The following is a 22,616-nucleotide window of genomic DNA, read 5'->3' on the forward strand; positions in this document are numbered from 1 at the left end:
TTTACTGTGGATATTGATTCTTGTGGGCGAGTCAGATCACTGTGTTCCTTTCTGTTGCAATGTGCAGGCCCTGCAGCTTGGTAGTAGAAAGATAAAGTGTAGAATAAAACATAAGAGTCTTATGAGAAACAAAATAAGAATTACAGGTGGTAAGCTAAGAAACAAAAATGTAAATCCTGAAATGATATCACTTTAGCAGCAGTGAAGAGGATACCGAGGGCAGGAGACAGGAAACACAAAGCCAGAAACACATAAGCAGTGAAATATCAAAAGAAGACAAGAAATGTAGAAACCATCAATTAGCGGGTGGTTGGACCCAGAAACTTCATAAGTCATACAAACCAAAAACAGGACGACCACATCTGAACCTTGTCCTTCTCTCCAGCCTCCTTTAAATCCCCCTCCACGTGATCACGCTCATCACGAGCACCTGAGAGGAGAAAGGAGAGGAAGAGGAGGAGGAGGAGTCCATGGACCAAACTCAAACCATGACCCTTAGATTTCAAGACACTGTCTGATACTGAAAATTACGTCTCTATTAAATCGAATTCAATTCAATCAAGTGATTTCCACAGTAGATTATCTTTGTTTCTATTCGTGCACTTGTCTCCAGACTTTTCTCCGCCTGTTGCCTGAGACACTGAATCACTCAGCGAGCCTCAGACCGAGCTGGAGCAGCGAGTGTGAAATTCTCTTTCTCTGCAGGTTCAGTCTCCTCTTACAGAAGCAAACCTGTCAGAGCGACTTGCTTTGTACTTGAACTTTGACCCAAGAGGGTTTTATGATGATATCAGGTATATGTGAACGTTCATAGATATTTGGACTTCATTGTGTTTTTACTTTTTTCTAATATTTGCATGTCTGTGTCGTATGAGCAGGGAAACGTCTATTTCAAACCAAATAAAAGTGTCTATTGAAATGTTTTTGTCTCCTGCTCCATTATTGCTCCTTGTTGTAAATCTTTATATTTCAATGACATGTTGCAGGATAGTAAAATGTGTTCAACACAAGTGTATCATCGTTGTCGTGCTTGTGTTAAGGGTGTGGCCCTGAGGCTATTTATACAACATGTCAGGCCCCGGTCCTGCTCCGCTCGCTGGGATCATGCAGTGACCTTCACTCACCAGTCTGCTGACTGTGCAGCATGGACCTGAGGGGCGGAGCCACCAGGGTTAAACTGTAAGAGGAGGAGGAGGAGGAGGAGGAGGTGGAGGAGGAGGAGGTTCCATTAGCTGTGCATTGTTCTGAATGATCCGTGTTTAACCTTTGGGATGAAGCTGTTTGGTTTTGATGTTGCATTCTGATGTGGAAAACCTAAAAATACCCTTTAACAAGGAATTTGATGCTTCCACTTCCATCTCCTCTTTCAGGGGCTTTTCTGCAAACCTAAGCTTTTAGGAATATTTGGTGAATATTATATGTCTCAATGTACATTCACTGTAATGTGAACCTGTTTCCTGTGGATCAGAGAGGAAACTGAAAGCTTCTCTGGATCCACGCCACACAGGGACAGCCCACCTCCAGGGATGTCATCGTCCACTGTCCCAGAGGACACTGCGGCTATAGGCTCAATGCAGTGTGTGTGTGTGTGTGTCTGCACTGATGCACAGTTCAGTAGAGTGTGTGTGTGTGTGTGTGTGTGTGTGTGTGTGTGTGTGTGTGTGTGTGTGTGTGTGTGTGTGAGGAGAAAAAGAGAGGGAGCCAGAGAGTGAAGGAGCAAACTGCTGCTCACATAATGCACACTGATCTGGAGGAGCTTCCCTAAAAGAGGTCAGCTCATTAAATATTTACAACAATCACAGGTATTTCTGTCCCTCGCAAGGAATCTGACAAACTGCACGATTCAACGTGTGCAAGTCTAAACAAGTCAAACCAGCACGTACAGATTCATTTCTTTACTCTTTATATGTTCCTCATATTTTCTTGCTTGCTGTATTTCTTGATAATAATCTGTTGCATCTTTGGATTATTTTCATAATAATTAAAATGTGCATTTGTTATCTAGTTGATATTATTATGATCATGGTCTCGTGAATGAAAAAAGACCCAGTGAACATTTAATTCTCTCGTAAAACACGTATAAAAATGTTTAGGCTACACTTGAGAATATTGTATTTATAAACATTCCAATGTCACAATGTTAAAATATGTGTCAGGAGAGAGTATTTATATATTATATTTATCTGCTTGTCTATGATCTGTCCCCAGTTAAACCCATTACTCATCCTTTATATCACTGTCTCTGTAAAGTTGAAACTCTGGTAGAAAGACAACACTGACCCCTGGCTGCACATTGAGAACACTGTGGTACTTGAAGTTTTACCCCAATGAAAGTGTGAATATTAAAATAAAGATCACAAACACGAAGCACGACAATAACAAAACAATGTTTAATGTAAATAATCATGTAAACAACAGTGTGGAAAATAGGTTCATCACAATCTTCAACAGAAATCACCGTGTTTCACTTTCTCAAAATGACACCCTGAGTTTTAATTCACTGGAGGAAAATTTGAAATAATTAAAAGGCACAAAATGCAACGTTGTGTTTGCGGCTTCTGACTTAACCATTAAAAAGATAAAGAATTTGGTTTTTATGACACTATAATTCTCAGTTTTCTGAGTGTCCCAAAGCTTAATATGAGCTTCTTACTGTCTCAGATCCGCTGTTAAATCGTGCCTGAGACAGGAGAACATCATCACAGAGAACATCATAACACATTTGAACTTGATTTACATCGAATGCAGTAATGCAGAGTACAGTGTGAGACAGTTGTACTTCCTGTGTGAGAGCTGCAAACATCTTTAAACAATGATACAAATATTCACCCATTAGAACAAACCAGAGAAGCCTCGGAGCATTTGGAGCTAAAGCCTCAAAACGAAATGTACAAGGGGTCAAAAGAAAGTTTCTACCAATTTCATTTGTGTTTTTATCGAAGTTGTTTTACAGCTTTCTGTTTTGCTCTGTGTGACGTCGCACAGCACCAGACATGTTTTACTGCAATCACCATTAAACTGATGGAATAAAGTCACTAACGCCACCATGACCAGTTAGAGGCTGCAACATTAGCCAGATTCCCACTTGCCTTCCCAGTAAGAACTCGAAGGGACATTAGTACTTTTCAAAATCATTACATCTATATTTAAAAGATTAAAATAAGTAATTTTCTTGTAATCAACTATTTTAGCTAATTACTACATTTCATTGAGGACTAGCCCCTGATCGCCCTCTAGTGGAATTGCAGCCAATTGTGCAGCGTTAACAGGAGGTAGGACAGAATATTTTTATGAAAAGTTTAACCTGGTAAGAATCCAGGTGGTGAACTTTACCCTGTGCATCCTCTCACGAGTGAGCTAAGCTTCAAAATAAAAGACTTTCTACACCGTTGGGTCGGTCCCCTGCAGATGTTCGGTCCCCGCTCCCCTCCTCTCTACCGGCTCTGCGTCTCCTCCTGCTCCTCTGTGATGGTGCGGTAGTGCTGAGGCTGATTCTGGGCCAGCGGGGAGTCAGTGGTGTCGAACAGCACCGGTCGACTCTTCAGGGGCCTCTTCAGCAGGAACCTCCGGGACGTCACCAGCTCCCCGAAGCCCTCGGAGTGGGAGAAGGCGTAGCCAGATTTGCGGGTGCTGATTCTCCTGGCCGGTTTGCGGTGAGGTGTCGGGGCCGGCAACGCCTCCTTCCGCACCTTATACCTCACCTTGGGGGGGGGGACAAAAACATTCATTACATTATTACAATAAACATGATTTTCTGATTTAATGATATGTTTATTATACAACTAGGCCCATTTGTAACCCAACAGTTAATGTGGGAATCAAACACATGATGGTGGTATCTCCTGCGTCACCTTGTCATTGATGGTGGGCCGGATCTGGAGGAGGATGAAGCGGATCGCCACCACCGGCAGGATGCAGAGGAGGGTGGACAGGAAGATGGTCAGCCACACGTTGGGCTGGTTCAGAGAGTTCCTCGCCGTACCTGGAGAGAAAACATCCGTCTGTCAGTGATCCCACAGAATCACACGAGGTGCAGGAGGAGGGGCGGGTGCAGGAGTTCACTCCACTCACCCATGAAGGGGAAGGAGGAGGTGAAGATGAGGAACATGCCGTTGCTGTACATGGTGAATGTGATGGCAAAGTAGGCGGCGAGGCTGCCCCACACAAAGAACTGGTTCACGGCCGTCCAGTAGTAGGTGTCCAGACACAGCTGGAACACAGGCAGACAGATTTTGATTTAATACAACCTTAAAAAGAAAAAGCATAATTTGCTGCTTCTGGCTCCAGGGGCCTGTTTCCCTCACCTGTGTGTTCACCACCACCAGCAGAGACGTCTGGGCCAGCAGAGCGAAGGACTGGTAGTCGGCGATGTCTTTGCCGTCGTCCCGGACCGTGTCGTGCATGGCCGCCCACGGGATGAAGAAGAGGATGAGGGAGCTGTAGGCGCTGTGCAACATGCAGCGCACGAAGGCTTTCTTACTGAAGTAGAGGTTGAGCTGCCCCGGGGAATAGAGCTGAGGATACTGGAAGCTCCAGCGGTCGTTCACGTCCTGCAGAGACAAAGCAGGGGGGGGGGGAGAGAGAGAGAGAGGAGAGAGAGGAAGATGATCGACAGTGCGATTTCAGTTTAAAGATATTCAACTATAAGATTATTGGATATTGCTCCTACCTGGTCAAAGAGGCTCAAAGCGAGGATGGGGAGAGCTGTGTACATCAGGTTGTACAGAGTGATGAACCACTCATCGTACACAGTCTATGAACAACAACATGAAAACACCTGGTTAACATTGTGTATATTTATATAAAGGCCTCTACTCTGTGGACGAGGTGTTGATTTTAGGGTATAAAATATAAAGAAGATAAAGAAGAACCATAAATATAATTGATTTGTTAATTGGAATGTTTATAGGGTTTTATAAAATGCAGGAAAGTCACAGACTAACGATTCCACCACGGGTCCCTCACCTGCGCGGAGAAGCCACAGAAGAAGGCGTACCAGAAATGCACGAAGGTGAAGATGAAGTTCTTGTAAAAGAAATACTGCAGGAACTTGCACATGCGCAGGTAGGACCAGCGGCCGTGCACCAGCAGGAGGCGCTGGAGGTAACGGAATTGGGCGAAGGAGAAGTCGCTGGAGAGGACGGCCTGCATGCCCTCCTGCCCACTGATGCCCACTCCGATATGAGCAGCTGGAGGACAGACAGCAGAGTGAGACAAGACAATTGCACTGTGAGAGACATCAAAATATGAATGCGGCTCTGCTTACCCTTGATCATGCTGACGTCGTTGGCTCCGTCCCCGATGGCCAGAGTCACGACCTGCTTGTATTTCTTCACCAGCTGCACCACCTGGGCCTTCTGCAGAGGAGTGACCCTGCAGCAAATCACCGTCTGACACATGCACGCCGTCCTCAGCAGCTCCAGATGCAGGTCCTTCTCCAGAGCGTAGGCCTGAGGGCCACCAGGAAGGAGGAGGAGTTATTTATTTCATTTGTTTTTCAGCCTTTGCAGCATCTTGTTGATTCAGCAGCTTCTGGAAACGGTCTCGTGCCTGAAGATTAAATGAAAACGTCTTACCAGACTGTGTCCGTTTATAATGAGGCCGTAGTCTCCCTCCACCTTCTCGTCCTGCACCGTCTCAGTTTTGCGACTCCAGAAGAGGCCGGCCCGATCCAGGATCACCGTCGGCTCGTCCGCTGCCTCCGGACACATTTCTCTCCTCGCATTCCTGGAAGAAGTTACTTATTCGTCATTTTTATCCCAGTTACTTTAAGTATAATTAAACTAAATAAAGGCTAAAACAGTCGTCAGTGTGCGTCTGACTTACTGAAGCTCCTTTTTGACTCCTTCAGGCGTGTTAGCTGCCACAATGAAAATCTTCTTCATCTCCTCCCTCAGCATGTTGCAGGAGTAGCCAATGTTCTCGGCCGTCTCTGTTTTCCAAGCATCAATAATTTAAAGCCATGTATCTTCTCAGTTCATTCACAATACAGTTTCTCTTCTCATGCACTCACCTTGTTTATCTCCGGTCAACACCCAGATCTTGATGTCAGCTTTGGCCAGTTGCTCAATGGTCTGTGGAACCCCGTCCTGCAGCTTGTCCTCCACAGCGGTCGCTCCCAGCAGCTGAAACCCACAGAGTCCAAGTCAAGGTAAACGGGCTGAATATGGTTTCCTCCAAACGACCAACCGAGAAGTTAAGTCGCTAAAACTGTCTCTCAGTTCTCCACAGGCGGCTCACCATCAGGTCTTTCTCCATCTCTTCGTAAAGCTCATCGAGCATCTCCTCCCGTCCGTCCATGGCGCAGCTGGCCTCATGGTGGCGCTGTTTCCACTCCTCCATGTAGCCTTCATCTATGTCCTTGTAGGCCAGAGCCAGCGTGCGGAGGCCGTCGCCTGCGTATTCCTGGACAGTTCAGAGCAGTTACCAACACAACTCCTGAGCTCTCTCTGACGTCTGGTTTACATTCTACAGCTTCACTCACGTTCAGGTGTCGGGTGGTGTCCTTCATCAGGTCGTTGCAGGACGAGTGGAGTCTTTCGAAGATGATGGTGTCGGCTCCTTTGCAGAACAGAGTCAACTTCCCCTCTGGGCTTCGCACTGGGAGTCAGAGGGAGGAGCAAGTTCTTAAATAGCTGCGTGAGTATAAATGAAAGTCTTCGGCAAATCATTTGGAAACGTCTCGTCACCACCTCCTCTCACCTATCACCGACATCCTCTTGCGCACGTTGTTGAAGTCGAGGACGGCCAGAAGTTCGTAGACGACTTTTTCGCCCATCTCGAAGACGGTGATGGTCTCTGGCGTTCGTGAGCGGAACACGAAGCCGAAGTTTCTCGCCGCCGTCACCAGAGCGCCCTCGTCGGGGGACTGAGCCTGGTAGTGGAGATCTCCTGCCGACAGAGAAGCAGAGGAACACATTTTCGATTTTAGAATAAATGATAGATTGAAGGTAAAGCTGTACGATGGCTGTTTTGGAGCCTTGCAGTAATAAAGACGTCCATCGGAGGTCGCTCACCCTCTGTCTTCTCCTCGGGCATGACGGTGTGGCACAGAGCCAGCAGGCGGAAGAAGGCCTGAGCCTCACGGTTTCCCTCCTTCACCGTCTCCACCAGGCTGTGGTCGTGGAAGGAGAACTTCGGATCCGCCAGCTTGTTCCATTTGAAGTCCACTTTCTCCGTCTTCTGCCATTTGACAAAAAGAAACAGACATGAACAAGTTAGAGAAATACACAGGCTGCACATAGTTCATGCAAAGATTTCCACTGTTCTCCTCTCACCTCTGTGATTTCCACCCTTTGTTTTGCAAAGTCAAACAGCTCACCTGAAAAACACAGACACACAACCTGGACTCAGTGACTCAGCCTCATTGTGTCCGTTCCACCCTGCAGGTCTCATTACCGCGGAGCCGCTCACCATAACTCTTCCCGTTGATGGAGCACTTGTTGAAGGTCATGATGTTCTGCGTCAGGGTGCCCGTCTTGTCACTGAAGATGTATTTGATCTGTCCGAGCTCCTCGTTGAGCGTGGTGGTCCGAGCCTGGGCCGGGGTGTCGCTCTTGGGGTAGTACATCTTCCTGTCCCAGTCGATGTAGAAGCTGTTCCCCAGGCGGATGATCTCCACGCTGAAGCACACAGGAGGGGGGGGGGTCAAAGTGTGACACGAGGAAGAAGAAGAGCAGACCGGATTCCCTCACCTTGTTCATTTCCATACCTGACGTAGAGGGAGATGGGCACCACCGTGTTGAGGACGATGACGTAGGACCAGAAGGAGAGGAAGGAGGAGAGGGCGGCGTCGATGCCCGGCTCGCGGGGGAGGAAGGGCGTGAACACGAAGCCCTCACGCACCTCCCAGATCGCGTTGCCGATGGCCATGACGGTGCACATGGCCGCCAGGAAACCGAAGATCTGATAGAATTAAGACACCATTAATCATCCAGCTGGAAAATGTATCTGCATTTGAAAAGAGAAATCAATGCTTCAAGGGCATCAAGTGAATAAATGATCTCCACATTTCAAATTTGACTTTTCTCTCTCTGTTATATATGTGTGTTTAAAACAATGACTTTATATCAAGATGGACGAAATGTTTCCACTTCCTGCTTCTTTACAAAATGAAGGACACTGCCATCCTGCGCTGGGGACGTCCTTTGGGTTTATTATTATTTGACTTTGACTTTTTAGTTACATGTCCCATCTGCTAACATGGATGGGGGGGGGGGGGGGAGATGTTGCATCATCCATATTTTATAGTTCATAATAATAGTTTAGCTCTTACAACAGCATATTTAACACTTAGCAAACATGAAGATGTTTATTAATAAAGTCCACGGCCAGCCCATGTGTATGAGTGTGTGTGTGTGTGTGTGTGTGTGTGTGTGTGTGTGTGTGTGTGTGTGTGTGCTAAACTCACAGACAGCACCAGGACATTCATCAGGTGGTCGATGCTCGTCCGTTTGAGCGTCGTCTTCCCACTGTTCTGCATCAGCTTGGTGTCGGGACCTGGAAACATTCAGTTCAGCTTTAAACTGTGACCGATCCTCAGTGTTTGCTGAATATTTGTTCACTGCTTCTAAAAGCGAACCCGTCTGTCCATTTTGAATTAAGATCATTATACTTCATAACTCTATCATTGTTTCCTTCATGCATCAGCAGGTTTTTTTATGGGTTAAAGTCCATGTTAGTGAATGAAAGCTAACAAAAAGGCGGCCTGGTGATTTGCCAAAGTGGTAAAACTGTTCAACAAATATCCACACACCTATAAAACATATCATATAAAACTTCTGTGTAATCTCATTTGATTGTTGCATCTGTTGCTGCTGCATTTTACCATATTTATTCATTATAATTTTATAACTTCTCCAAATGGACTGATTCTGTTCTGCAGCTGCATTATATGGAAACTCATGTCCACTGAAGAGGAAATAAAGATGTTTGATTAAATAATGCTTCTGATGAGGCCTGATCTAACGGAGAGTTTGAATGTTTGTCTCATTCAACTCATTACATGAAACACCACTCACCTCCGAAGATGACCAGGCCGAAGCACCACTCCGTGTTCCTCAGGGTGCACCCCCGCAGCAGCACCTTGTCGTTGTCCAGGGAGTAGGACTGTCCGCTCAGGGTCATGGTGCCTTTGAACTTGTCCAGACGGTTGTTGGGAGGCTCACAGCGCACTTCACCTGAGGGTCAGAGGTCAGAGGTCAGCATCAAGGAAACAGAGTAAAGGTCAGGGTGAAGATGTGTGTGTACTAGATCGTGAAGCTAAAACAGTAGAGGATATCTTTATATCTTATATCTACAGTCTTATTATCAAGATTTTACTTTCCTCTTCAAGAACAATGAGTCATGATAAAGATAAAGGAAACTGCATCATAGGGAAAAACTTATTATGAGTTAATTATGAGAAAAAATAAGGTCAGAATCCGAATTATTATTACAGTCAGAATAAGATTTGAGAAGTTAAAAAATCTTGGTTTAGTAAATCAAAACTGTGGCTTTTAATTTGGAGGAACCTCCAGAAGAGAAAAAAAACAGTTTTTAAACTTTATAATTATATCTTTAAAAAGTTATGTCACATATCTCTTTAGAATATTATTCTAGACCAAAAGTCCAGGATAAGAAAACAAGATCTATTTAATTTTCTGTCAGCCTCTCACCATTGAAACCAGCCAGTGCGTCCACGCTGTCCCCCAGGTCTCCAGTTACAGTCAGGGCCTGTTTCACCTTCAGATTGGTTTCACTGTGGGGGGGGGGGGGGGGGGCACCAAGAGGACATGAGGACGCTACAGCTCTGAGACAAAGTGAGACAGTCAGTGAGACACTCACCCGTCTAGTTCTGCTGTTTCCACATACACCAGATTGAGCGGCTCACTGCTGGACAGCAGCAGGAGGTCGGCCTGAGGAAAGCAGCAAATAAACGTGTTTATAAATATGATATCTTTTAATAAACCTGTGAGCTTCACTCTGAACTCTCTGTACTCACTGTAACAAACTGATTGTTCTCCAGTTTGATGATGTCTCCGACCTGAACGTTCATCCACCGCTCACTTCTCAGTCTGCACCAAAGAGACAAACCATGAAACCACCACAGAGCTCGGAGAAACAGAGAAACTGGACAGAATGTTAAAATCAAAGTGAAATCTGTGTCTTCACTCACTCTCCATCGATGAGGACGTCCACTCGGCGGTTGTTCACCTGTTTGTCGCTTTTGTGTCTGTTCTACTCGGACGACACAAGAGACAACAGGTTATTTTGACACCTGTGGATTTTATTTTTATATTTTCAGTTTCGCTTGAGGTAATTTGAGCTCACTATGTCATCGCTGGCGTCCTTGACGGCGGTGATGGACAGCACGAGCATCAGAGGCACGGCCGTGGTGAACCAGGAGAGAGAGGAGATTTGAGGGATGAGCTGTGAGGAGACACACACACAAACACACACACACACGCACGATAAGTGGAAACAATACATTATCATTAAACTCTTTTAAAGGACGGTCTACAGATTCACTTCTCGTTGGCTTGTGAGCAGACGTTTGATGTCAGATCGATTAAAAGCCGTGCATCCGGCTGCGTGTGAGGCCTCAGGACGCCACAGAGTCCACACTGTCACACCAGGTAACCTCAGAAAAGAGGAAAAACAAAATGTCTACCTGCAGTAACAAGAGGAAGAGGAAGTAGGTGTTGGCGAGTCTCCCGAACTGCTCGAAGAGGTTGAGCGGCAGGAAGGTGAAGATGTTGTACTTGGAGGTTGTGATGGCATTGTTCTGGAACGAGACAGACGCCGGTCGGTCAACATGCACACATACCCCCCCCCCCCCCCCCACACACACACACACACTCTTTATAAATCTGAGCAGAGGTAGAAGAGGATCTCCCACTTCCTGTCCACGGAGGAAGTTGAGTTTCTTCACTTACGGTGTAGTTGTACGAGAGGTTGAAGGGTCTGTCGTTGGCTCGCAGGTGTCGCTCCACCTCTGTGCAACACAAGATTCACAGCAGCACGTGGGTGAAGGTTTGATTCTCTCACTTCACTTCAGTACAGGTGGATGTAAAGCGTCAGATCTCACCTTGTTCGGCCGGTTTTCCACACAGCTGGAAAACATTCGACACGGTGGATCCCATGTTCAGCTCAGATTGTCCATCCCACACCTGAGGACGTGTAAAGAGTCGAATCTTATACGAGCACAGACCGACATATAAGTGAAAGGGGGGGGGGAATTCTGGCAAATATAAGGCGGAAGTAATTTATATATATAAAAGGGGATTTATCCGATATTTATCTTCATGACAATATTGAACTTGTACATCAATATATATGCTGTTGTGTTCCAGAATGTGTTGGACCTACAGATTCAGATGTATCTTTATTCTTAAGCTTAAAAAGTGCAAAAGAGTTTTGGATATTCAACAAAAATACTGATAAACAAAGTTTTCTATATATGCTGTATATCACGTACACTTTACGTTTCTGTCGTGATATTCTAGCGATGAAAGAAACTATTGAACGACAGTCGGAGACTTTCTACGACAACACGTGAGCTACAACTCAAAGAGCTGTAAAGACACTCCCTTCACAACCCTTTGTACCCGAGTAAAGATTACAGCAGACAATAAATAACGGCAAAGATCAAGATGATATGAAGCGAACATTGAGATTGAGATGATACGACTCTTCAACAAATATAAAAGCAGGAAATTAAGTCTCTGGTTTTTCGATTTGTCGGTTTCCGGTGTCTTGGTTTTCGCAGATGGACGTCAGAGTGAAACAGGAAGAACAGAAAAAGAAAGACTCAGCGGAACTCAGTGCCCTGAATGAGCAACAAACACTTAAAAGAGCCAATTCCTCTGTTTTCTGTCCACAATTAACTACATTAATAATATATTTAAGTCACATTAAAGATAAATAAGACCTACTGACCAATACCCTGATATATTCTGGTGCACAGATCAGGAAACAGGCGGCTCCAGGTAACCCTCACTGTTATTGTTCGACTCTCACACTCACAATCGATCGGAGACCGAGCCACGGGGCCTCAATATTGATTAGTTATGTTGTTCAACTATTTTTTAAAGGTTGTGAAGGCGAGAGACTCTCTGATCTTGTCCACAAAAGTACCAGACGTCCAATATTTACCCAAAGTATGAAAACCAAATGATAATCAGACAAATACCTTAAAGAAAAATGTGATTTTTCGTGTCCCCCTCACACATAAAGGCCCAGGGAATGAAACAGAAGCGGGAAAACGCCTCAAAATTCAGTCTTCGCTTTGCTTCCGCCGCAGATGAAGAGAATCCAGGCCCTGGTCCGTGCTCGGCCTGGACGCCCGGGCACCAGCCTCGTCCCCAGGCACAGGAAGGGGGTCAGACGTGGGGCCTCCGGCTGAATGAAAGACACCCAGGATGGACGACTCTGGCTCTGCGGTGTAGTGGTGAAAGAGGCGCCTATACAGCAGAGGTTTCAGGTTCAAGCAGGAAGAGCTGGGATCCCCCCCCCCCCGGCAGCCAACAGCTCCGAGCTTGAACAAACAGTGCAGCGATCTTTGGACCTGGAGACGGGGGCAGGAGTGGAGGGGCCGTAAAACACAGGTAACAGGTAAATGGCTGCAGCCAATCACAAAGCTCAAGATCTGGGACGTGAGGTCTGCTACACACCCATTTCTTAATTATCAGCCACTTTCATCTGAAAGTCATTTCACAGGAGGAAAACAAAGCAAAGGATTTTGTTGCATTTTAAAGGATGAAAACTATGACTTCAAATCTGTTGTATCCATCCAGGCTCTGTCAGAAATGTAATTTAATACCTGGGCTCGAACACAGAGGAACGCCGAGGAGACCTCAACATGACGCTGGCTAAATTAGTTATTGAGTTCCATCATTTTATTGGATTTTATTGAAATTAATGCTGTAATTTGTTTGTAAATAACAATTAAAGACGAATTGGTGAAGGTCAGATGATAAATCTCCAAATTACCCACAGTGCAGATTATAATCTAAACATGAAGATACTTTGGTTTGTACTTTAACAAAAGTTAATGTCTATTAAATCCATGTCACCTTGTCCCGGGGGGGAGGGGGGGGGGGTAAAAGAAACACACAGGTAAGCAGATTTATAGATACTTTGAATACTTTATACAAAATTCATTAAATCTAGTGTTTACATGATGACAACAACATTTCAAAGTAGTGACAATACAAAGAAAACACCACAAAAAAAATGCAGTTACCGTGTTTGACTGAACCTGTGGTTGAATATTGCAGTGATTTAGTGAGTGGGTCAAGAAAATTTTAGAAAATACAGAAAAATCTTCAAAAAATAAACATAAATATAAGAAGTGAGCTTTTGCAACTTGGCACGAGGATTTGTGAATTTTACAGAATGGCTGTGACAGAAGTGTAACAAGGAGGGTGACGTGTGATTGGTTCAAGCGTGTGCACGCACTGAGGTTCTCGTATTAACATAACATCCTTCATAAAAGTGGAACATTTTTAATAATTCTCCATCATTTGGGAACAAATTCACTGGCACACGTCGCACTGCATAATATCTCTGTCCATAAAAACACGTATCTTACAGTAAAAGGACGATAAGGGGGAATATTTACAAAAAGAAAACTCAAACAATATATAAAGAGACTGCAAAGAAAACACAGCCTGTGTATAAGTACAGTGTTTGTCATCAAATATTAAAAAATTAAATACTACATACTAAGGAGTAACGCTTGGAAAAAACATGTTTGACATCATCATGGGCAAAACAAGTGGCCGAACCTCAGAGGAGATACATAAAAAAAAAAAGTTTGTAAAGTAAGGCAACTGATAGGAAGAGAGGAAGAAACAGAGCAGGAAGATAATAAGTAAATTATCCTTCAATCCTCATCAGATATCGTAAAAACCTGAAAGTTCAACCTCAAGGTTTCGTTTTCGCCCTGTGGGTTTGTGTGTTAACAGGATTACACAAAAAGTACACAACAGATTTCAATAAAACTTGGTGGGATGATGGGACACGGGGAAATAAAGAACCCATAATAGTTTGGCATGGATCTGGACTAAGGAGCCGATCCAGTATTATCTCTTCCACTTTCTTTAACATTAGGAAATAGGGTCAGCTTTCCAGGGAATATTTTTGATGAGAAAACAAACAATTTAATCCTGAAAGAAAGTTTCTCTCTTTCACGTTTTAACGCGGCAGCAGCCACTCGTTCACATTGTGCAAATCTCAACACACACACACACACACACAAACACACAGGTCTCTGACATATGCTCATGGCGGTAAACAACATTTTTTAAATCGCAGGCTTTTGAAAAAAAAAAAACGCACAGACGTCAATAAATACATATAAAAAAATAAATAAATTGGCTGCACCATCGCGGTCGCACTTTAGGCCACGTGAGCAACGAGTTGTTAGATGAGCTCATAAATAAATATGAACAAAAAAGACGAGGACTCTGCTTAAACACACACTTTTCATTTAAACTGATTAAAACCATGTTGTTGTTGATTTTACGGCGTAAAACGTGATCAACGGATGATTTGTCAGTATTTGTTTCTCCTGAAAGGTTAAAGAAGGAGTGGAAACTTAACATGGCAAGGCACACATCAATCCTCTGAACGAAGGGGAAACGTTAAGGGTTATTACTTTTTAGTACCTTCTCTGGAAACTTCAGCTTCACATGATTAACCAGTAAAATAGTTCTGCGTCTCTTCTTTCACATTTGACTCCGACCGTCACAGTGAAGCTACGGACTTCACACATTCACAGTTTTGAGTGTAAGGCATCAAACACATGGCCACGCTTGGGGGGGGGGGGGGGGGGGATTATTGCACAACAACACTCGGAAGGTGGGGGAACTTGTTCGGCGTCCTCTGCTCCCTTGTGGCTGTGGCTGTTGGAGGGAGGGGGTGGGTGAGTGGTCACTTCCTGGTGGATCAGCTGGTCAGTGTGAAGGTTGAACGAACCCGTGTCCGTGTGGTTGAGCTCCGTCACTAATGTTCAAGTGTGTTTGTCCGATAGGCGTCGGCAGCTCAGACACGTGAGTGAGAGAGAGTCCACAGAAAAATGACTCCCTGGTCTCTTATTCTGAAATTGTGAGTCCCTCCTTCCTTCCTTCCTCTCTCGCCCTCCTCCTCTCATCTGCCCTCCTCGGCCGATCGCGTTTCCGACTTCAGCCTCACGAACTCCTTGGCCACGTCGTCGTTGGAGCGCTGCGACAGGATGCGCATGGCGGTGAGGCCGGTGTCGTCCATGTGGATGCGCTGGCCCAGCGGACACCAGCAGGCGCAGTTGCCCTTCTCCATGATGTCCCTCAGCTGCAGGACGGCCAGGCCCACCACCCGGTCGGCGCGGCCGAAGCAGTAGTCCTTGACGCAGACCTGCAGCTCGTAGCACTCGAAGCCCTCCTGGGTACCCAGAGCACTGCGGGGGGGGAGAGTCATCAACACAGAAGCAGGTTTTTCAGATTAAAACTGTTCACTACGAGAAGCTTTTACACATCAGTGGTTCATTGATTAATTGATTCTTTAAATAGTTGCATCTTAATTTAAAAAGCAGGTAAAGCTCCTCCCAGTTCTTACAAGTTGAAGGTCTCGTTGAACTTCGGGGACCAGCTGTTGTTCTTGGACTTGGTCTGGAACTTGCGTTTCTTGTCGCTGAGCTGAGGCCCGATCAGGCTGGTCTCCACGAAGGGCCGGAACATGCCGGACGTCTGCCATTTTAAATCGGCAGCCCCCATGACTGCAGCAACACACACCGGAGGAGGAGGAAGACGTGGTCAGCAGAGTTATTTAAAAAAATGTCACATTATTACAGGAGGATATTAATCTGAAAACTCAATCTGACCTTTGACGGTGACCTTTCGCTCGCCGTTGGTGGGATGAGTGTACAACTCGATCTGGACACACACCTCGCCGATGGGCTTGTCCACGCCGGAGCCTAACACACCCAGATACATGCACCAGTGAGCTTTCATTTAACCACCATTACCAGTAAAAAATAAAAGTTTGATTTCACGACAGAGTGAGTATGAGAGGGGGGGGGGGGGAATTGACCGACCCACCTTAGGGGCACAGAGAGATTCAATGTGGAGGGAGGGGGTGGGTGGGGGGGAGCAGATGGGGGGGAGAAAAGAAAACACTGGCAGATGATTTCAGTGAGACCTACCCCTGCTGGGCTGAATTTTTTCATTGGGTGTTAACCTAATACCCTTCCCATTGTGCACTGGCACAGAGGCAGCACAGGAGATAAGAGAAGACAGCGGCAACACGTCAACACATTTCAGCATCAGAAACAAAAACACACAAAATCCACACAAGATCAGATTTCAAAGAGGGGAAATGATAGTCCTATCGAAACACATTGTTCAGCTGGCGCCCTCTCCTGGTGTACTAGGGGACAAGATGGATCTTAATGCTGTGGCGCTCGCTACCTTGAGCGTGCTGGGAGGTGACGAAGGTCTTGATGAGTGTGTCTGTCGTCTGTGTGTAGAGCGACAGCGCGTGGCGGAGCGAGGACAGCTCGGGACTCTTCTCCAGGAACGCCTTCTTCAGCCCGTTGCCGCCCGCGTGGAAGTATTGCTGCAGAGGAAACAAGAGGGAGACTCTCAACTAAGAAATCCTGTTTATTTACCTGGATCCACACATAAACACAAACAGACAAACAAATCATCCGCCTACATACACATTCAGGGTTCTTGATAAACGGATGAACAGGTGATGAAGCTAACCCGACCCCGAGTCCCAATGGAACCCGACCCCTTCGTATAAACTGACCTTGATCGTGTCCAGCGCCACGTCCATGACAGCACACTGCCTGGGGGACAAGCTCTTAGCCTCGCCCGCCATGTGATCCTGCACAGGATGAGCAGAGAGACCCGTTAGCGACGATTGATTCTGGTAACACACACAGATTAAAAAAAACATCCGAAGGGGCTTCTTGATACCTTGAGTTTGGAGAGCTGACCGAGCTCTTTGGCCGCCGAGAGGATCTGCGCTCCCTGAGAGAAGAGAACCAAAGGAACTGAGAAACGACTTTCTGTTGCATTTAACTTTGCAATTTCCACCAATGCTGCAAACATGTGACTCACAAAGGTATCGCTGCCCTGAGGAAGGACAATCGTCTTCTCCAGGCTGCTCATCACGATCCTCCAGAGCTCCTTCAGCACACGCTTCAGGACCGTCTTCTCACAAACTGTGGCGAAAAGGGTCAGCCTGCAAAAAAACATGGTGCAGAGAATATCAGCAAGAGAAACCTGCAAACTTGTGGAAGAGGAAAATGCAAAATGAGACAATTAGACTCCTTAAATATGGGAGGAGTTTAAAATCTGAATCATCCACTCACCTCCCGTCCAGGAAGTCCATGAGTGGCCTCAGCATGTTGTCAGAGTCGCCCTCCACCTGGACCTTGGTGCTGGCGTTGAGCGGCCCCTTGATCTGGTACAGCAGCGCCGCCATCTGTCGCATGCACTCGGTGATTCGGCTCTGGAAGCTGATAGGACGACGAGCAATCAGCAAAATGCATGTGGGAGTTTACTGCATCACCTGCGTAAGAGAGATGTACATGTACCTGTTCCCAAATGTGCTGCTGAGCTCGTCCAGCACGTTGTTCAGCTTCACCTGCAGGTCGTTCAGGAGGTCGCTGGCCTCAGGGTCCAACTGCAAAGACACACAAGCAGAGAGAAGCTTTTAACACGGACTGAGGGTCTTTATTATATAAACTGTTAAATTGAGAAAGAAAAAACAACACCCCAATGTTTTCACAACCTTAAAAGTTGCACGAGAAATCAGTTTTCCAGCTCAAATGGACGACGTCAAACATTTTAATTAACCTTCATGTTTGCATTTTAAACAAAATCCCCCAAATAACCTTCAATCTTCTTCAGGTAATTTTGCTTTAAATACAAGAAACTAGAAGATTTTAAGATTGAACCAAAAAGCTTAAATAACCCGTATCTGCGTTATTATGGGTTGTCAAGCTTCATCACTGTGGGATGGCAAAGAAATTAGTGGCAAAAATGATAATTTGTGTTTTTTCCAGTTTTGTATTCAATGCTCTTGAGGCAGGGAAACACGCAACACAACAAAAGGAATCAACATTCGCACAAACTCACCTTTTTCCCAGCATCCTCCAACTTTCAATGGGAGCACATTGGAAAAATAAAAAGTTTAACATTTGCAAGAGAGATGTGAGTCTTTCAGGTCTCACAAGCACAGGGGGAGGGCGGCGAGGGGGGGGGGGGAACCCAGGTAGTCTGAGGCTAAATGATCTGAATACGCTGGGCCTGTAGGGGGAGCTGAGACATATGGAAGAAGCCGGGATGCGGCTCATTAAGCCAATGATCCAATGGTCTTTTGATTCATGGCCTGTCGGGGGTTATGTGGCGCCACCAGTGAGGGGAGAAGTTTCTGCTGTGCAGCACGGAGGCAAGCAGGCCCGAGGCTTCAGGGAAATGCAGCTAGAGACGGATTGTGTCCCGTTTGTAATGTGCCTGTGTGTGTTTTTGTGTTAATAAACATGAGTGTGTGCACCTACACTCACCTTCTTCTCTTCAAACGCGTTTTCAGTCTGTGGCAGAACAGAGAAGTGGAGGGTAACACAGGACAACCTCGATTTAGAGTCATTTCTCGTTTTGGGATTTGCTTTTCATGTATTTTGGGGGAACAGCTGAAGATCAGTTGCTATAATAGAAAGTTCTGTGGCTGCGGATTCACCCCGGTGTGCATGTGACCTACCTTCTCTACCGGTGGGGGCGTCTTTGTGGGGCATAGGGGTGTTTATTAAGATTATTTAAAAGACAAATAAGGAAAGACAAATTAACAAAAAAAAAGAAAAACCAAATCAAAGGAAACAGGAGAATTAGAAATAACTGTATTTGAAGGGGAAACAAGTTTTTGAGGAACGACCGGTGGAAAGAAAAAGTGAAAATTCAACCACAGATGAAGATAAAATCTAAAGATGATAAATGTCAACATGACAACCACAGGGAACCATGTGTCAGTGGGAGAGGGAAAAGACTTGGATTGATGTTCCAGGTTAAACCACTTCACACTGTAACAAACCTCAACCTCAATTTCCTCCCCTTCCTCCCCTACTGCTTCCTCCTCCTCCTCCTCCTCACTCTCCTCAAACTACGAGTGGCAGTGAAGAGACAATAAGAAAAGTTAAAAGTTTGATTCTCATCCACGCGTCCTTCAGGTGGTGAGATCAGGGGGAGTATATGCAGTCATGCGTCACATGTCTGCATATACAGGGAACTTGCCTGCCATGCTAGCATTCTACTGTTGGGCTAGAAAAAGAAAAAGGAAAAACACGACTGTGACTTCACTCTCACTCTCTAGATTCCCCATTTCATGGTTTTACGCCTCATGAGGTCACAGCGACCTTCACCTTTGACCCCAAAACGTCTAATCAGTTCATCCTCGAGTGCAATTGAAAGTTTGGGCCTAATTTGAAAGATTTCTCTCAAGGTATTCTCAAGAATGGGATGATAGCTCGTCAGCCACCATCCATCTGTAATTATAATAAACTCAAAATGATGTCACCCAATAGCAAATGTCAACATTTTACAATTTGGATATCGCACATTTTATTTTGGTGACGAGAAACATATTGATTATGAAAAAATAATTAAAACTGCTTTCACTTTAGGAAGAAAAACTTGCACCAACAAACCACAGGTAAACAAAACTAAATCCTAATAGTTGTTTACTTTACTTCTCTCCATATTGACAAACAGCACATTTACACCCGCACTGGATTGATCCTTCCCATGATGCAAAGCTTCAAGTTAAAGCATCAAATCAATAAAGTTCAAGACGATCACCAGACAAAGAAAATAACCACTGAAGGAAAATACCACCACTGCTGCTCAGAGCATTTCTAGCGCCACCTTGTGTGTGAGTAGAGTACTGGAGACTCTTTTTTTATCATGAAACAAAAAGTACCTTCAAGGGAAAGTTTCTAATCAGCTGCTAAATCTGATTGAAATGTTGAGATCAGGGAGTCTGACACAGAAGAAGCCCCCTCACAGTATTTTACATTTATAGATGCAGGTTTGATTATCCAATGGGAGACGACGAAATAAAACGGGGGTAACTATTCAAGCTACATCAGCAGCAGAGTATTTACTAGAACAGTTAAGCTACAGCTCTACGATACAACGTTTACTGGTTTTAAGTTCAGTAAATATCACACAATATGAATTATGGACTAACTAATAAAGCACGACAGTCACCATGCTACATTCTATTATACGTGAGCTACTGTCTAACACTTTACTCTGCAGACAGCAGCAGTACGCACCAGAGCCTTCGCCTCCTCCTCATCGGTAATAACCTGTTTCTGAGGAAGAGGAAAATCATTTTTTTGCATAAATGCCCCCAAAAATATCCACAACGCTGCTTCATCAGCTCCACTGGCTCAGATGTGAACCTACCTCTCCATCTACTGCCTCCTCCTCCTCCTCCTTCTTCTCCTCTTCTTCTTCTTCCATAGCTTCATTTAGCTTTAATTGTCAAGTGAACACACTTGTTGAAATTGCACAACTAAAAAAACTACTACACTAGCTCCACAGTAAATATGATGCAGCAATATGTAGGGATCTGAAGCAGGGGGAGGTCACAGCCGACAGGTTATTGATTGTTGTAACTGCAGCTACACTTAGGACACTGTCTCCATGTCCTCTAGTCTATTAGGCAGCACAGGGACCAGATCTGTGTGTATCGATCTGCTTTCATTGACAGAGCCACGTCGTCACACACCAGGGACGACGTGTGGACATTTCTACACAACCGGCCCGTAACACAAGATTCACGACGTACACACAACATCCGCTAAGGCCTTGTTAAGAGTCAGGATCTACATCTCTACTGCACATACCTGTGCTTCCTCTTTTGCAGTCTGATACACAACAAACACACACACACAGCTGATGTGGAGGTAGCCACAGATAAAATCCAACATTCAGGGTTGGCTTAGAAATGATAAGTGGATTGTTGATTTTTTTAGTAGCGGCACACTGGTTATTCTCAGTGACCCAGTGCGATGCTCTCACAGATTAATACTGGTTTCCAGTCCTACCTGTTTGGCTCCCATCGACTCAAACATCTTCTCCAGCTGGATTCTCAACTGCTGCACATTATTCAGCAGGACGCACGGCTGCAGGAGGAGGCAGGACAGAGACACAGTGAGATTACACCGATGTGACAGAGAATTATTCAAGTTTATAAACAAAATTCAAGTTTAAATAACGCTCTGTTAAATAGGTCTGGTCCCCAATTTTGATTGAAGTTCTATTGTATGACTGTATTTACCTTTCCCAAGTGAAATAATAAGGACAAACTTTTAAATGGCTTATTACAGAAAACATAAAAACATAAACTTACAATCTTCTCCTTGTCAATGTAAGAAGGGAAGTTCTTGGTCAGAATGGCGCTGTACAGCAGGAGAACTTTGGAAATTGTCTGTAAAAAAATAAATAAAAGATTATTAATCCCATCTAGAGCATGTTTTAAGCTCTTGAGAGAGTGTACTTGAGAGTGTGATGTGTTACCTTGGAGAAGCGGCGGCTGTACTGAGCCATGACGCTCGGGTCGGGACATTCCAGCTTCTTGATGATCTCAAAACTCTGGTTGAGCTGCGTGAAGATGTCCACGACGGAGCAGGAGAACAGAGCGTGCTCAGACGTCTGCTGGAACTGAGACGGCAGCGGAGAGAGGAAGGAGGTTTAAATAGTTTATTTTCACACGGAAATAAAAACATCAGAGTGTGTCAGTTTAAATGTGTCTTACTCCGTCTTTCTTGTCTCTCTCCAGGGCTCCGTGCATGAACTCGACAGACACGTCCTCGTTCTCAGCCAACCACTGCAGCACAAACTGCACGAACCATCTACATGGGAAAACACAGGCATAGCATCCAAATCCAAATATCTCAATTAAAGACCAGTTTAACAATCATATGATAAAAACATAGCGTTTCCCCTCCGAGCCTCTGAGAGAATACGACTCTTGCACTTACGACGGGTAGTCGGGGACCACGCCCTTGACGCTCGGCAGCTCCTTGACGTACTCGTTGTAGAGCCACTTGACCTTGAAGTGCAGGTTCATGTAGTCGGTGCTCTTACACAGCCGGTGCTTCTCGTGCTCTGCAGACACATGAGCACACGAGGAGCCTGTGAGATGTGTCACGAGCTGGAGAGAATCTCAAGACCACTCAAGTCTAGCCCCTTGATTCCCGTCTCTACACTGAGCTAAGATGATTAGCCTCTGGTTTTAGCTTCACACTGTGTTTACACTGTCCAAATGCTAGAGGGATTTTAGGGAGTCAATTTATTCTGATATACTCTTTATATTATAAACAAACAATGTAGGTGGATTTATGAAGTTTTATATTACATTTGTTATTAAATAAACAGTAGTTGTGTGCATATTTAATTAAGGTAAAACACATGCAACCATAAAGGTGAGCTCAAATTTACCCAGGAGTTGACCTACTAAAAACTACTACCATGAAAGTTATAATACTTAAATACAAAATCTCTGAACACATTTTTCCATCTCTTTTAATATTAAAGCAGATTGAAAATGAAGGGTTCACACACATCTGTGCAGAAGTGTGTGAT

At 45.0% G+C, this 22,616-nt stretch overlaps 2 protein-coding genes across 4 annotated transcripts in view; both read right to left on the reverse strand.

Moving 5' to 3' along the window:
- Positions 1 to 2,371: 2,371 nt before the first annotated feature.
- On the reverse strand, positions 2,372 to 12,488 carry atp8b5b (ATPase phospholipid transporting 8B5b). Its single transcript, XM_062412667.1, has 28 exons — positions 12,173 to 12,488; positions 11,069 to 11,150; positions 10,917 to 10,975; positions 10,652 to 10,765; positions 10,312 to 10,410; positions 10,157 to 10,218; positions 9,983 to 10,055; positions 9,826 to 9,896; positions 9,657 to 9,739; positions 9,021 to 9,179; positions 8,411 to 8,499; positions 7,712 to 7,905; positions 7,414 to 7,622; positions 7,278 to 7,321; positions 7,017 to 7,182; positions 6,703 to 6,891; positions 6,485 to 6,600; positions 6,241 to 6,405; positions 6,014 to 6,125; positions 5,827 to 5,932; positions 5,577 to 5,727; positions 5,267 to 5,450; positions 4,966 to 5,189; positions 4,670 to 4,753; positions 4,305 to 4,550; positions 4,072 to 4,210; positions 3,852 to 3,982; positions 2,372 to 3,701 (listed from the first exon to the last, which is right to left on the reverse strand). Exons 2-28 carry the CDS (start codon positions 11,121 to 11,123, stop codon positions 3,435 to 3,437), a joined length of 3,591 nt encoding a protein of 1,196 aa, XP_062268651.1. The 5' UTR covers positions 11,124 to 11,150; positions 12,173 to 12,488; the 3' UTR covers positions 2,372 to 3,434.
- Positions 12,489 to 14,807: 2,319 nt separating this feature from the next.
- LOC133974870 (protein unc-13 homolog B-like) overlaps positions 14,808 to 22,616 on the reverse strand; it is a 50,574-nt gene continuing 42,765 nt past the window's right edge. The window contains exons 26-40 of one of the 3 annotated variants that reach the window (XM_062412665.1): positions 22,013 to 22,139; positions 21,787 to 21,883; positions 21,549 to 21,692; positions 21,382 to 21,459; positions 21,077 to 21,154; positions 17,564 to 17,652; positions 17,339 to 17,485; positions 17,085 to 17,208; positions 16,941 to 16,994; positions 16,771 to 16,848; positions 16,428 to 16,575; positions 16,163 to 16,219; positions 15,842 to 15,934; positions 15,577 to 15,736; positions 14,808 to 15,418 (exon numbers count right to left, since the gene is read on the reverse strand). In XM_062412665.1, coding sequence (XP_062268649.1) covers positions 15,133 to 15,418; positions 15,577 to 15,736; positions 15,842 to 15,934; positions 16,163 to 16,219; positions 16,428 to 16,575; positions 16,771 to 16,848; positions 16,941 to 16,994; positions 17,085 to 17,208; positions 17,339 to 17,485; positions 17,564 to 17,652; positions 21,077 to 21,154; positions 21,382 to 21,459; positions 21,549 to 21,692; positions 21,787 to 21,883; positions 22,013 to 22,139 — 1,760 coding nt within the window. In that variant the 3' untranslated portion in view covers positions 14,808 to 15,132. Of the gene's footprint in view, positions 15,419 to 15,576; positions 15,737 to 15,841; positions 15,935 to 16,162; positions 16,220 to 16,427; positions 16,576 to 16,770; positions 16,849 to 16,940; positions 17,209 to 17,338; positions 17,486 to 17,563; positions 17,653 to 21,076; positions 21,155 to 21,381; positions 21,460 to 21,548; positions 21,693 to 21,786; positions 21,884 to 22,012; positions 22,140 to 22,616 lie in introns of all 3 variants that reach the window. The other 2 variants (XM_062412666.1, XM_062412664.1) reach the window with 2 other exon arrangements.

This window comes from Platichthys flesus, chromosome 19 (genome assembly GCF_949316205.1).
Source record: "Platichthys flesus chromosome 19, fPlaFle2.1, whole genome shotgun sequence".
NCBI lineage: Eukaryota > Metazoa > Chordata > Actinopteri > Pleuronectiformes > Pleuronectidae > Platichthys > Platichthys flesus.